The sequence below is a fragment of the Hippocampus guttulatus genome, chromosome 16 (assembly GCF_054856545.1).
Source record: "Hippocampus guttulatus isolate MCC_2025c chromosome 16, RoL_Hgut_1.0, whole genome shotgun sequence".
Taxonomy (NCBI): domain Eukaryota; kingdom Metazoa; phylum Chordata; class Actinopteri; order Syngnathiformes; family Syngnathidae; genus Hippocampus; species Hippocampus guttulatus.
The window spans coordinates 9,998,258-10,010,886 of NC_141276.1; the positions used below are offsets into that span (position 1 = coordinate 9,998,258).

General features: G+C 44.1%; 1 protein-coding gene across 1 annotated transcript; it reads left to right on the forward strand.

The window, feature by feature from the left end:
- Positions 1-302: 302 nt before the first annotated feature.
- Positions 303-12,545, forward strand: LOC147193044 (myosin-4-like). Its single transcript, XM_086134013.1, has 39 exons — positions 303-506; positions 1,090-1,233; positions 1,317-1,473; positions 1,564-1,591; positions 1,660-1,774; positions 1,841-1,933; positions 2,124-2,187; positions 2,259-2,357; positions 2,440-2,543; positions 2,617-2,755; positions 2,835-2,953; positions 3,180-3,329; positions 3,405-3,575; positions 3,648-3,957; positions 4,039-4,118; positions 4,206-4,293; positions 4,365-4,482; positions 4,555-4,678; positions 4,746-4,882; positions 4,964-5,219; positions 5,292-5,534; positions 5,620-5,796; positions 5,865-6,010; positions 6,083-6,173; positions 6,251-6,640; positions 6,715-6,841; positions 6,913-7,031; positions 7,380-7,576; positions 7,641-7,824; positions 7,906-8,071; positions 8,140-8,264; positions 8,334-8,642; positions 8,727-8,930; positions 9,016-9,141; positions 9,445-9,615; positions 9,680-9,784; positions 9,866-9,961; positions 10,098-10,232; positions 11,674-12,545. Exons 1-39 carry the CDS (start codon positions 303-305, stop codon positions 11,695-11,697), a joined length of 5,835 nt encoding a protein of 1,944 aa, XP_085990139.1. The 3' UTR covers positions 11,698-12,545.
- The last annotated feature ends 84 nt before the right edge of the window (positions 12,546-12,629 follow it).

Genomic DNA, 12,629 nt, shown 5'->3' on the forward strand with positions numbered 1-12,629 from the left:
AAAGCCTGAGTTAATAACGAAGGAAATTTATCTTTTCACTGTGCCAGTTATCTAAATAGGTATTGTATAATTGACAGCAAAAATTTACTACTGTTGATTTCAGAGGCTGTACTTTTGCAAAACTTTAATCGAACTAAAGAAGTTGAATCAGCATCAGTCGTTTTTTTTTTTTTTTTTTTAAATCAAAGAATTCATATGCTGAGCTAAGTCGAGAGTGGGAATGCTTTTGCAAAACCTTACTGTTAATTTCTCTACTGTGATGTGCTTTTGGCGCTCTGACGTTTTTGCCTACAGGCGTCGCCATGAGCAGTGATGCGGAGATGGCCCAATATGGGCCGGCCTCCATATTTCTGCGCAAACCTGAGAAGGAGCGCATCGAGGCGCAGAGCCGGCCATTTGACGCCAAGACTGCCTGCTTTGTGCCGGATCCCAAGGACCTGTACATCCGAGGTGTTGTCCAAAAGAAAGAAGGTGGCAAAGCCACTGTGAAGACGGAATCAAATGAGGTGATGAAAAGGGACACATCGATCTGGATGAATTGTATCTGAAAGAGTTCAATATACAACCAATTCATTATTATTTTATAGATTTCATATACATCCATCCATCCATTTTCCGATCCGCTTTATCCTTACAACGGTCGCTGGGGGGGCTGAAGCTTATCCCAGCTCGCTGTCTTCGGGCAGTAGGCGGGGGACATCCGCGCTCACACTCACACCGAGGGACAATGTAGAGTGTGAAATCAGACCGCCATGCATGTTTTTGGAATGTGGGGGGAGACCGGAGTACCCGCAGAAAACCCACGCAGGCACGGGGAGAACATGCAAACTCCACATAGGAAGGCCGGAGCTGGAATCGAACCCGGTACCTCTTCACTGTGAGGTCGACGTGCTAACCACTCGACCACGGGGCCCAAAATACAGCCAATGTTAGTCAGGCAGCCCGGTGGTCGACAGTTCAGGGTATCCCCCACCTAAAGCCCGAAGACAGCTGGGAGAGGCTCCAGCACGCCCGTAACCCTCGTGGGGATAAGCAGATTAGAAAATGGTTGGATGGATGTATTTAGTCATTATATTTTGCCCACTGTAGACGGTAACAGTCACAGAAGAAGACTGCCACCCCATGAATCCTCCAAAGTACGACAAGATCGAGGACATGGCCATGATGACGCACCTCAACGAGCCGTCTGTGCTGTTTAACCTCAAAGATCGTTATGCAGCGTGGATGATATACGTGAGTTTGGAGCTGGGTCTGAGGCCTTTGCAAGATTTCCAGCATTTGGCTCGAAACTGACGCAACTTGCCACCCTCCCCCAGACCTACTCCGGTCTCTTCTGTGTGACTGTGAATCCGTACAAGTGGCTGCCGGTGTATGACCCGCATGTGGTGTCAGCCTACAGGGGCAAGAAGCGCATGGAGGCTCCTCCTCACATCTTCTCAGTGTCTGATAACGCCTATCAGAACATGCTCACAGGTGAGTGTTCAGGATCAGGAAGGGGACAAAAACTTTTTCACAGCACTGAATGCTTTGCGTACTGAAAGAATTTGTCTTGTGTCCTGCCAGATCGTGAGAACCAGTCTGTCCTGATCACGTGAGTCACTTGCATGAACTCTTGTTTGAGCTCTTGGGGCATCTGAATGTGTCGCTCTGTTTCCACAGTGGAGAATCTGGTGCAGGCAAGACTGTCAACACTAAGAGGGTCATCCAGTACTTTGCGACAATCGCAGTGTCTGGTGGCAGCGATAAGAAGGAACAGACATCCGGAAAGATACAGGTATGAGAGTCAAACTATCAAATGCCCACTGAGAAAAGTTAAAGAACTGATTCTTGTGTTTTCTAGGGAACTCTGGAGGATCAAATCATCTCAGCGAACCCTTTGCTGGAGGCATTTGGCAATGCCAAGACTGTGAGGAATGACAACTCTTCACGTTTTGTAAGTATTTTACACAACCATAAATGTCACATGTCAACTACAACCAGAGTTGCAAGACACCATAGCCTTGAATTAACAACTATGTTCATACATAGTGTATGTTCCTTGTTATTGCGTCATGGGGACAACAGGTTTTGTATCTGGATTTTGTCTTTTATTTTATTTTGTGAGAAGATTCTAAATTTTTCAGGGTAAATTCATCAGAATACACTTTGGAACAACAGGGAAACTATCTTCAGCTGATATTGAAACATGTAAGTTTATCTTTCCGCTATGTCTGTCCTCTGCAGCATTATCAAATATCATATGTTGTTCTTTGATCCAGATTTGCTGGAGAAGTCGAGAGTGACGTTCCAATTGTCGGATGAAAGAAGCTACCACATCTTCTACCAGATAATGACTGGCCACAAACCAGAGCTCATCGGTGCATTAAGATGATGATGCATATGGTGCGGAGGAATGGATGACATTCATAGAAATGTAATATTCTTCTTTTGTCTCTGCAGAAATGTTGCTCATAACGACAAACCCATATGACTTCCCCTTGATAAGTCAAGGGCAAATCACCGTGGCCAGCATTGATGACAAAGAAGAGCTCATGGCAACAGATGTGAGCTAGCTTTATTCAATGGTGCACGAATGGCTTTCACCATCCCCTCTGAACTCCATTTTTGATCCAATAGACCGCCACTGACATCCTGGGCTTTAGCAATGAAGAAAAAATGTCAATCTACAAATTGACTGGTGCCGTGTTGCATTTTGGGAACATGAAGTTCAAGCAGAAGCAGCGAGAGGAACAGGCGGAGCCCGATGGCACTGAGGGTGAGACTTCATGCTGTTTGTGACAACGGTGAAGAGAGACAGAGAGACACACGGTTGCTGTTTGTCATTTTGTTTTTAGTGGCTGACAAAGTGGCCTTTCTCATGGGGCTGAATTCCGCCGACCTGCTGAAAGGCCTCTGCTACCCCCGCGTCAAAGTGGGGAATGAGTACGTCACCAAGGGCCAGACCGTCCCCCAGGTACCGCCTCAAAACAATTTGTGTCATCATGAATGATTTGCATATGTGCGGCCAACTAACCAGCCAGTTAACTGTTCGGTTGACCTTATTCAAATATGGGGACACGTTTTGTCATCACACCTAATGCTGCCTTTACATCTGAATGCAGTTGATTTAATTAAGAACATAATCGGCTCCAAATTGCTGTCTCCGGCTTAAGTACTGAAGTGAGCGATTTTTACTTGAGGTGGCCAATTCAGTTGGCGCCCTGGCCAAGTCCGTCTATGAGAAGATGTTCTTGTGGATGGTGATACGCATCAACGAGATGCTGGACACCAAGCAGCCACGGCAGTTCTTCATCGGAGTGTTGGACATCGCAGGATTTGAAATCTTTGACGTGAGCTGGGACGTTTACCTCATTTTGGTCTGTTCATGTTGTGGCTCCTATGCTCAAGTTAACCTCCTCATGTAGTACAACAGCATGGAGCAGCTGTGCATCAACTTCACCAACGAGAAGTTGCAGCAGTTCTTTAACCACCACATGTTTGTGCTGGAGCAAGAAGAGTACAAGAAGGAAGGCATCGACTGGGAGTTTATCGATTTTGGCATGGATCTGGCAGCCTGCATAGAGCTCATTGAAAAGGTGGGATACGCCTGCTAATTCAATAAAATGACTACTGTCAAGCACTATTCCAATTCTTTCTCCAATCCCCAGCCAATGGGCATCTTCTCCATCCTTGAAGAGGAGTGTATGTTCCCCAAGTCGTCAGACACCTCCTTCAAGAACAAGCTCTATGACCAACATCTTGGGAAAAATAATGCTTTCCAAAAGCCCAAAGTGGTCAAAGGAAAGCCAGAGGCTCACTTCTCCCTGGTGCACTATGCCGGAACTGTGGACTACAACATTACCGGTTGGCTGGAGAAGAACAAGGACCCGCTGAATGAGTCTGTGGTGCAGCTATACCAGAAGTCCGCTTTGAAACTGCTGTCTTATCTCTATGCCTCCTTTTCTGGGGCTGAAGGAGGTAGAAAACATGTTCAGCGATGTCCATGTTCCATCTGACTGTCCCTAAAACAAATGAGAGCACTTCGTTTCTGTCTCATAGACTCCGGTGGTGACAAAGGAGGGAAAAAAGGGGGGAAGAAAAAGGGTGGTTCCTTCCAGACGGTGTCTGCAGTTTTCAGGGTACCAAGAATTTGTGAGCATATCAGACCAGAATATGTGTAACATGGACCATCCCGCTCAAGAGTATGTGTACCCTACTATTTTCAGGAAAATCTCGGAAAGCTGATGACTAACTTGAGGAGCACTCACCCTCACTTTGTACGGTGTCTGATTCCCAATGAGGTTAAAACACCAGGTGCCATTTATATGCAATTTTAAGATTAAAATAATTTATTCAATGGTTAGTTTAACAATTCATTTCTGCAGGTATCATGGACAATCACTTAGTCATCCATCAGCTGCGCTGTAACGGTGTGCTGGAGGGGATCCGCATCTGCAGGAAGGGATTTCCCAGCAGGATTCTCTATGCTGATTTCAAGCAGAGGTCATGAATGCGACAAAATTGCATCATTTTAAATTACTGCAGCTTGTAATGGTCTTGATCCAAAATGAACAGATACCGAATCTTGAATGCCAGCGCTATCCCCGAGGGACAATTCATCGATGGCAAGAAAGCTTCTGAGAAGCTTCTGGGTTCCATCGATGTTGATCACACTCAGTACCGCTTTGGCTCCACAAAGGTAAGAGTTGTGGCATATTGGACTTTGCTTTTCTAACATGAATTAGTTATAACTGATGTTTTTCCAGGTCTTTTTCAAAGCTGGTCTACTGGGGAATCTGGAGGAGCTGCGAGATGAAAAACTTGCTTCTCTTGTGACGCAGACGCAAGCTGTTTGTCGAGGTTATCTCATGAGAAAGCAATATGGCAACTTAATTGCCCAAAAGTATGATAATAAAATCTCTTTTCAATAGACACTGAAATGATTGCTGCACAGACCAAAATATGTGATGTGAATATCTGACAGAGATTGTGTGTGGATTCTACAATACAATCTGCGCTCCTTCATGAATGTCAAACACTGGCCATGGATGAAGCTTTTCTTCAAGATAAAGCCTCTGCTCAAGAGCGCAGAGACAGAAAAGGAGATGGCCACGATGAAAGAAGATTTCATCAAATGCAAGGAGGACCTGGCCAAGTCAGAGTCCAAGAGGAAGGAGCTGGAGGAGAAAATGGTTTCTCTGCTCCAGGAGAAGAATGACCTTCAACTTCAAGTGCAATCTGTGAGTTTCGCTGTACCTCCTATTTGATGAAAAAAGTCTGCGCCATTTATTGACTTCTCTCCTCCTCCTCAGGACGCGGAGAACCTCTGTGATTCAGAGGAACGATGCGAGGGTCTGATCAAAAGCAAAATCCAGCTGGAGGCCAAACTCAAAGAGGTGACAGAGAGGATGGAGGATGAGGAGGAAATCAATTCCGAGTTAAGTACCAAGAAGCGAAAGCTTGAGGACGAATGCTCTGAACTTAAGAAGGACATTGACGACCTTGAGATCACTTTGGCTAAAGTGGAGAAAGAGAAACACGCCACTGAAAACAAGGTTTGGACATTGGCCTGCATGATCTGTTTATGAGGTAATTCAAACTTATGATCAGGTCAAAAACTAAAAGTGATCTATTTCGTAGGTTAAAAATCTGGTCGAGGAGCTGGCTGGCCAGGAAGAAACCATCGGCAAGCTGAGCAAAGAGAAGAAGGCCCTTCAAGAAGCCCACCAGCAGACCATGGATGACCTTCAAGCTGAGGAAGACAAAGTCAACTCGCTGACGAAGGCCAAGTCAAAGCTGGAGCAACAAGTGGATGATGTGAGTTGCGGTTGAATGCTAATGTCCAAGTGCTAACAAAAAGGCTAATTCGTCTCACTGCTCTGCAGCTTGAAGGGTCCCTTGAGCAAGAAAAGAAGAGCCGCATGGACCTGGAAAGGACTAAGCGCAAGCTGGAGGGAGACATTAAACTTACGCAAGAAACCCTGATGGATGCAGAAAATGACAAACAGCAGTCTGAGGAGAGGGTGAAGAAGTAGGTGAATGTAGGAATAGGCCGAGGAGGAGGTTGCACCTGACACGTGACATTATTTTCTCGTTACCACAGAAAGGAGTTTGAAACCAATCAGCTGGCTGGCAAAATTGCAGACGAGCAAACAATCAACAACCAGCTTCAGAAGAAGCTGAAGGAGCTCCATGTAAGGATGGTTTTCGTCACACATGAACCATATTGACAGTTAGTCCTCCTTAATGATCCATCACTTTGTGTTTCAAGGCTCGAATTGAAGAACTGGAGGAAGAAGTGGAAGCTGAGAGATCGATGAGGGCCAAGGTAGAGAAGCAGAGGTCCGACCTGGCCCGGGAAATTGAGGAGGTAAGCGAGAGGCTGGAGGAGGCCGGAGGAGCCACTGCCTCTCAGATTGAGATGAATAAGAAGCGCGAGGCGGAGTTCCTGAAAATCAGGCGCGACCTGGAAGAAGCCACGCTGCATCACGAGGCCACATCCGCCGCATTGCGCAAGAAGCATGCGGACAGCATGGCTGAACTCGGAGAGCAGATCGACAACCTGCAGAGAATCAAGCAGAAACTTGAGAAGGAGAAAAGTGAGTTTAAGATGGAGATTGACGATTTGGCCACCAACATGGAATCTGTGGCTAAAACCAAGGTTAGACCCGTGCAAGATTTCAGAATGCCGAGGCCACTTCGCACCCTGATGTGTTTCTAATTGTACTTGAACAGGTCAACCTGGAAAAGACCTGCCGCTCTCTGGAAGACCAGCTAGTGGAGTTTAAGACCAAGAATGATGAAAACAGTCGGAACATTGCAGATCTCACCAATCAGAGGGCCCGTTTTCAAAATGAGAATGGTACATGAACTCCACTCAGCAGCTGAATGACCTGCATTCTGTCCAACCAACTCAAAATCTTTGTCTTGTAGCTGAGTTATCACGACAACTGGAAGAGCGAGAGAGCATCATATCCCAGCTGACCAGAGGAAAGCAAGGTTTCAGCTCACAAATTGATGATCTCAAAAGACTCATGGAGGAGGAAACAAAGGTAAGCAAAGCTTTTCTTTTTTTTAATGGGGGGAGTGAAAAAGATATGAATCGATTTGGAACTTGTTCGTCAACGTCAACATGAATCAAGATTTTGGGATTTTGGGAATCAAGATTTTCTTTTTGACTTTCACTTCACACATTTACGACAGTAGAGAAGGCGGCTTGCCAATCAGAAGCATATTCCCTTCTGAATATGAGACTTTACGTACCACCCCACAAGAAGAACCTCAGTTATTGAGACCATTTCCTGTTTTCTCAATGGATCTGCCTTGGTCAAATGACATTGTTTACAAGTGGTCAGAAGAATGTGTGACACTATGGTGATTTGTCATATACACCTACATAGGCCAAGAACGCTCTGGCACACAGCCTCCAATCATCTCGTCATGACGGCGACCTCCTGCGTGAACAATACGAGGAAGAGCAGGAGGCCAAGGCAGAGCTGCAGCGTGCTTTGTCCAAAGCTAACACCGAGGTTGCTCTTTGGAGAAACAAATATGAGACGGATGCCATCCAACGCACTGAAGAGCTGGAGGAGGCCAAGTAAGCTCAGGCTCACGCTCGGAATGATTCACAAACTGAGTTTCGGCAACGATATTTTCCACAGGAAAAAGCTGGCCCAACGTCTTCAAGAGGCGGAGGAACAAATCGAGGCAGTGAACTCAAAGTGTGCCTCGCTGGAGAAAACTAAACAGCGACTTCACAATGAAATGGAGGATCTCATGGTGGACGTGGAAAGGTCCAACAACGTAGCAGCCACACTGGACAAGAAGCAGAGAAACTTTGACAAGGTATGTGGATTGTCAGATGGAGGTCAATCTCTTGACTTCCAGTCCTTAATGAAGAGGACAATCATGTTTTTTTGAGTTCAGATTCTAGCAGAGTGGAAGCAGAAGTATGATGAGTCTCAGGCTGAGCTGGAAGGCGCTCAAAAGGAATCTCGATCATTGAGCACAGAGCTCTTCAAACTGAAGAACTCATACGAGGAGGCCCTTGATCACCTGGAGACACTGAAGAGGGAAAACAAGAACCTGCATCGTAAGCTTGAGAAGTAAGAATAAACTTTTGAGATTACTTAATAAAATATGTCTACTGTCCAAACTTAGAGGAGATCACAGACCTGACAGAGCAGCTAGGAGAAAGTGGGAAAACGATCCATGAATTGGAGAAATTCAAGAAGAATGTTGAAACCGAAAAATTTGAGATGCAAACTGCGCTGGAAGAAGCTGAGGTAAGCATCACACATGATGCCAAATATTCGAAAGAAGACAAACTATTATGACAACGTTCACTTGTTCAGGCCTCCCTGGAACAAGAGGAATCCAAGATACTCTGCATCCAAATGGAGCTCAACCAAGTCAAAGGGGAGGTGGACCGGAAAGTGGCTGAGAAAGATGAAGAAATTGACCAGCTTAGGAAGAACAACCAACGAGTGATAGAATCCATGCAGGCCACTCTGGACGCTGAGGTCCGGAGCAGGAATGATGCCCTGAGAGTTAAAAAGAAAATGGACGGAGACCTGAATGAGATGGAGATCCAACTCGGCCATGCTAACAGACAGGCCTCTGAAGTTGTGAAGCAACTGAGGAACGTGCAAGGGCAATTGAAGGTTTGATAAGACCGGGTTTTTCCTGGAAACCAAATTGTGGCAGAGGTAATCCCATTCAGACCAAAAACTCCAATGTGTTTTTAGGAAGCCCAAATCCACCTGGATGACTCCCTTCGAGCTCAAGATGACATGAAGGAGCAGGTGGCCATGATGGAACGCAGGACCAACTTGATGCAGGCTGAGATTGAGGAGCTCCGAGCAGTCGTAGATCAGACGGAGCGCAGTCGCAAATTGGCAGAACAGGAGCTAATCGATGCCAGCGAGCGTGCAGTACTTCTTCATACTCAGGTGTTTTTCATCACAAATCTTGAACCACTCAAATGTAGTCTCCCGCGTGTGTTTTCACCACCAGCGTCTGCTTGGGTTTCGACAGAACACCAGTCTCCTGAACACCAAGAAGAAGCTGGAGACGGATGTTACTCAGCTTCACATTGAGATAGAAGAAGCTACTCAGGAGGCCAGAAATGCAGAGGAGAAGGCCAAGAAAGCCATCACTGATGTAAATATATTATTCATCCACAAGGGATCTTCACTTCTTTTTTAGAGTGGCGTGATTTAAGTCCCCAAAAAATAAAACCAACCCCGTAGGGTACTGTGTTTGTAGTTTAATGACATGCTGCGTCCCCTGTAGCACGAGGAGAGATATAAACGACTATTGTAGGATTTCCAGAGATCTGATGAAATTAAAACGTAAACAAACTAAAATTACATCGAAAAAGTAAAAGAAAAACGAAAAACTCTCTCAACCATGGTGTTGGGATTCATACTTGAAATTGAAACCCTGCTGTTGTGGTACTTCCAGGCTGCCATGATGGCTGAGGAATTGAGGAAGGAACAGGACACCAGTGCCCACCTGGAAAGGATGAAGAAGAATCTGGAGGTGACGGTCAAAGACCTGCAGCACCGCCTGAATGAGGCTGAGAACTTAGCCATGAAAGGCGGGAAGAAACAGATGCAGAAGCTTGAGACCAGGGTATCAAAACAAAAGCATTTTTAAGTTAGTTTAGCTTTGTCTTCACTAAAATGTGCTAAATCAGGTACGTGAGCTGGAGACTGAATTGGAAGCTGAGCAAAAGCGCTCGAGTGAGTCCATCAAGGGAGTCCGTAAATATGAGAGGAAGGTCAAAGAGCTAAGCTACCAGGTATACTGAAACTTTAAGCATTCTGGTGTCTTTATTCTGCTCGTAGAAGGTCTTTGTCGACTGAAATGTTATCTCTTTTAGGCTGATGAAGACAAGAAAACCAACGTTCGACTGCAGGACCTGGTGGACAAGCTGCAGATCAAAATGAAGGCCTATAAACGTCATGCTGAAGAAGCTGTAAGTACACGGTCATTTTAGCTCAGCCAACTATATTTTTAAAAATCAAACGCATGTAACCTTTTTCGTTAGGGGGCTGTAACAAATTAATGGCATTTCAGTTTACTTCGCATCAATCCTTTTATTCATTCTTCAGGAGGAGCAGGCCAACATGCACATGGCCAGATTCAGGAAGTCTCAGCATGAGTTGGAAGAGGCTGAAGAGAGAGCTGACGTGGCTGAATCGCTTGCCAACAAGATGCGAGCCAAGTCCCGTGACATTGGGCCAAAGGTAACAGACATGTTTGATATCCCTACACCATCTCTTCATAGATTTGTATACACTGTCAGTGGTGGGCTGTGTATTTGGTACCTTGGACATTAGTCGGGGCTTGCCTGACTTAATCCACTGCTTAATACCACCGCTATCATGTTGCAATTAAAGAAACCATCAACACTGTACAAACCCCCCCCCCCCAAAAAAAAAACAAAAAAAGCTCTGCCCTCACTTTAACATTGTTCCACCAAACAATATTCCTATATTATATAACAGTGAAATTGTGACTTTCTCAGGGAATCACAAAGGATAGTTAGCCCCCACGCCTCCAAAAAAAAAAAATTTGTGAGAAGTCAAATTGCAAATGCCGAACAGCAAATATGAAAGACTTACCTCTCGATGAACTTAGATGGACCGACATTACGGATTGTGTGAAAAGCATGTACATTTTAGACTTACATGGCATTACAGCAGGGGTGTCAAACTCATTTCACATTGTGGGCCACATACGGCCTCGGTAGATGTCAAGTGGGCCGGACCATTAAAAATTATACCATACTCTGCTATAGATAACCAAAATAATATGTCTTGCCTTTGTTTTGGTCTAAAGAAGCACAAGAACACTAGGAAAATGTTGACATTTAATGAACATATCTTTGACAAAACATTTCATGAAGCACCTAAGATTTCCTTAGACAAATGTGCAATTTACTTTTATCATTCACATATATGCATTGCAAGTGATCCCACTGACTGTACAAAGGCACAAAACCTTAACAAGTAATTGGTATTGAAAAATATAGTCATGCACTTTTAAGATTAAACGAGATTTATAAAGAGGAATTTTTAAACCATTTACACGAGCATATAAAATCTAAATGTAATCCCTGCCTACACCTTACAAACTAAGGAGAGTGCTACAATATGTGTAAAGAATAAAGTATTCACATGTCCTTGATAGCGTCTGCTGTGTTGGGTCTGTCTCAGTGACAGAGGCTGCTGTTGTCTTCTTCTCTGATCAAAACAATGTTGTCTTTTCCTCTGACAAAAACAGTGTATCCCCCTAGCGGATATTCCATGAATTGCACCTTATTAAAAATATTCATTCGGTGTCTTTTATTCATTTTTTCACTTTCAAATTATCCGCGGGCCTGATCAAACCTCCTTGCGGGCCGATTACGGCCCGCGGGCCGTAAGTTTGACACCTCCGCATTACAGAGACTGAAATCTGATTGGAAAAATCAATGTAATGTACATACACATACTAGAAGTCGTGCAGCCAAGACAAATGTTACAAAATGAAGAGAATAAACTGCTGGTAATAAATGAATAAGATTTCATGATACAAATATTCTACCTGAACTTTGAATTTGGTTTCTAAATGTAGGTCACTGCTTCTGATATTGTTTTAGGAGAGTAAGATTGATTACCGTTTCTGCTTCTGATGTTGTTTCAGGGACCTGAAGTACCAGGAGAGTAGCTGAATGTGGACGCAGACGCCCACCACAGCCGACGCCATTTTATCATATCATTGCATGCTTAGTCACTGAAAAGTCAATTAAAAATAGTCATTTAATAAAAAATAATGATTCATCCCAAACATTGTCACACATTTAACACGCACGCACACACGGAAGCATCAGCATCAACTGAAGAACGTCAAATTCGTAACGTTTAATACTCACACAATCTGCTGCCTATTTGAACTTTTCCTTTTTTTTCCTTCGGCCAACAATTTTTCTTTTTAAATTTCCGCGTTGCTGATGCTGAAAGTAAAGTTAGTCCACTTCCTGTAATTGTACACAATACAGATTTGAGCTAGCCATAATTTTGCCAACGCGGATATTTGGCACTCTAATCATCCAATCCAAGCACGCGAAAATGAATACGCCATCGACATCTGCGAATGGGTGTCATCAACTTCAAATCTAATTGGTCAAATTATCAGTGCTGACATCTGACTGGCCAACAGTTCCACTGTACCGCCCTTAATTTAACTCGTACCGGAAGCAGCGTTCGTTTCAATTATAACGTAAAATATAAAAACATGACAAAAACAACAATAAACCCAGACATCTGACAACCGTTGAAACTCCAAATCAACAACGTTACTTACTATATGTCTACTCTAAACTGCTCACATTTCATGGACATTGCTGACTGATGCAAACTTGCTCCAGAAGGCTTCCCTTAGCTTTAAGTTTAATGTGATCATTTAATTTTCACGTCATGTCGTAGTTGGTTTTTAGTTTTACATGTCTCATCTGTAATTGTGCCTCCATGAAGTTACTTTCATTGCATGTTCAGAAAAATAAACATTGAAGTACATTTTTGCTGTTGTCCTATATCTATATTAAGGGTATTGTGCCATTATCCTCACACTACAGTCATTCATAATAAATATACATTTTA

Coding starts and splice junctions, on each gene's coding strand:
- LOC147193044 (XM_086134013.1), top strand. CDS start 303: ATGAGCAGTGATGCGGAGATGGCCCAATATGGGCCGGCCTCCATATTT. Junction 8,931..9,015: donor CAGTACTTCTTCATACTCAG/GTGTTTTTCATC, acceptor GGGTTTCGACAG/AACACCAGTCTCCTGAACAC. Junction 9,616..9,679: donor TGCAGAAGCTTGAGACCAGG/GTATCAAAACAA, acceptor GTGCTAAATCAG/GTACGTGAGCTGGAGACTGA.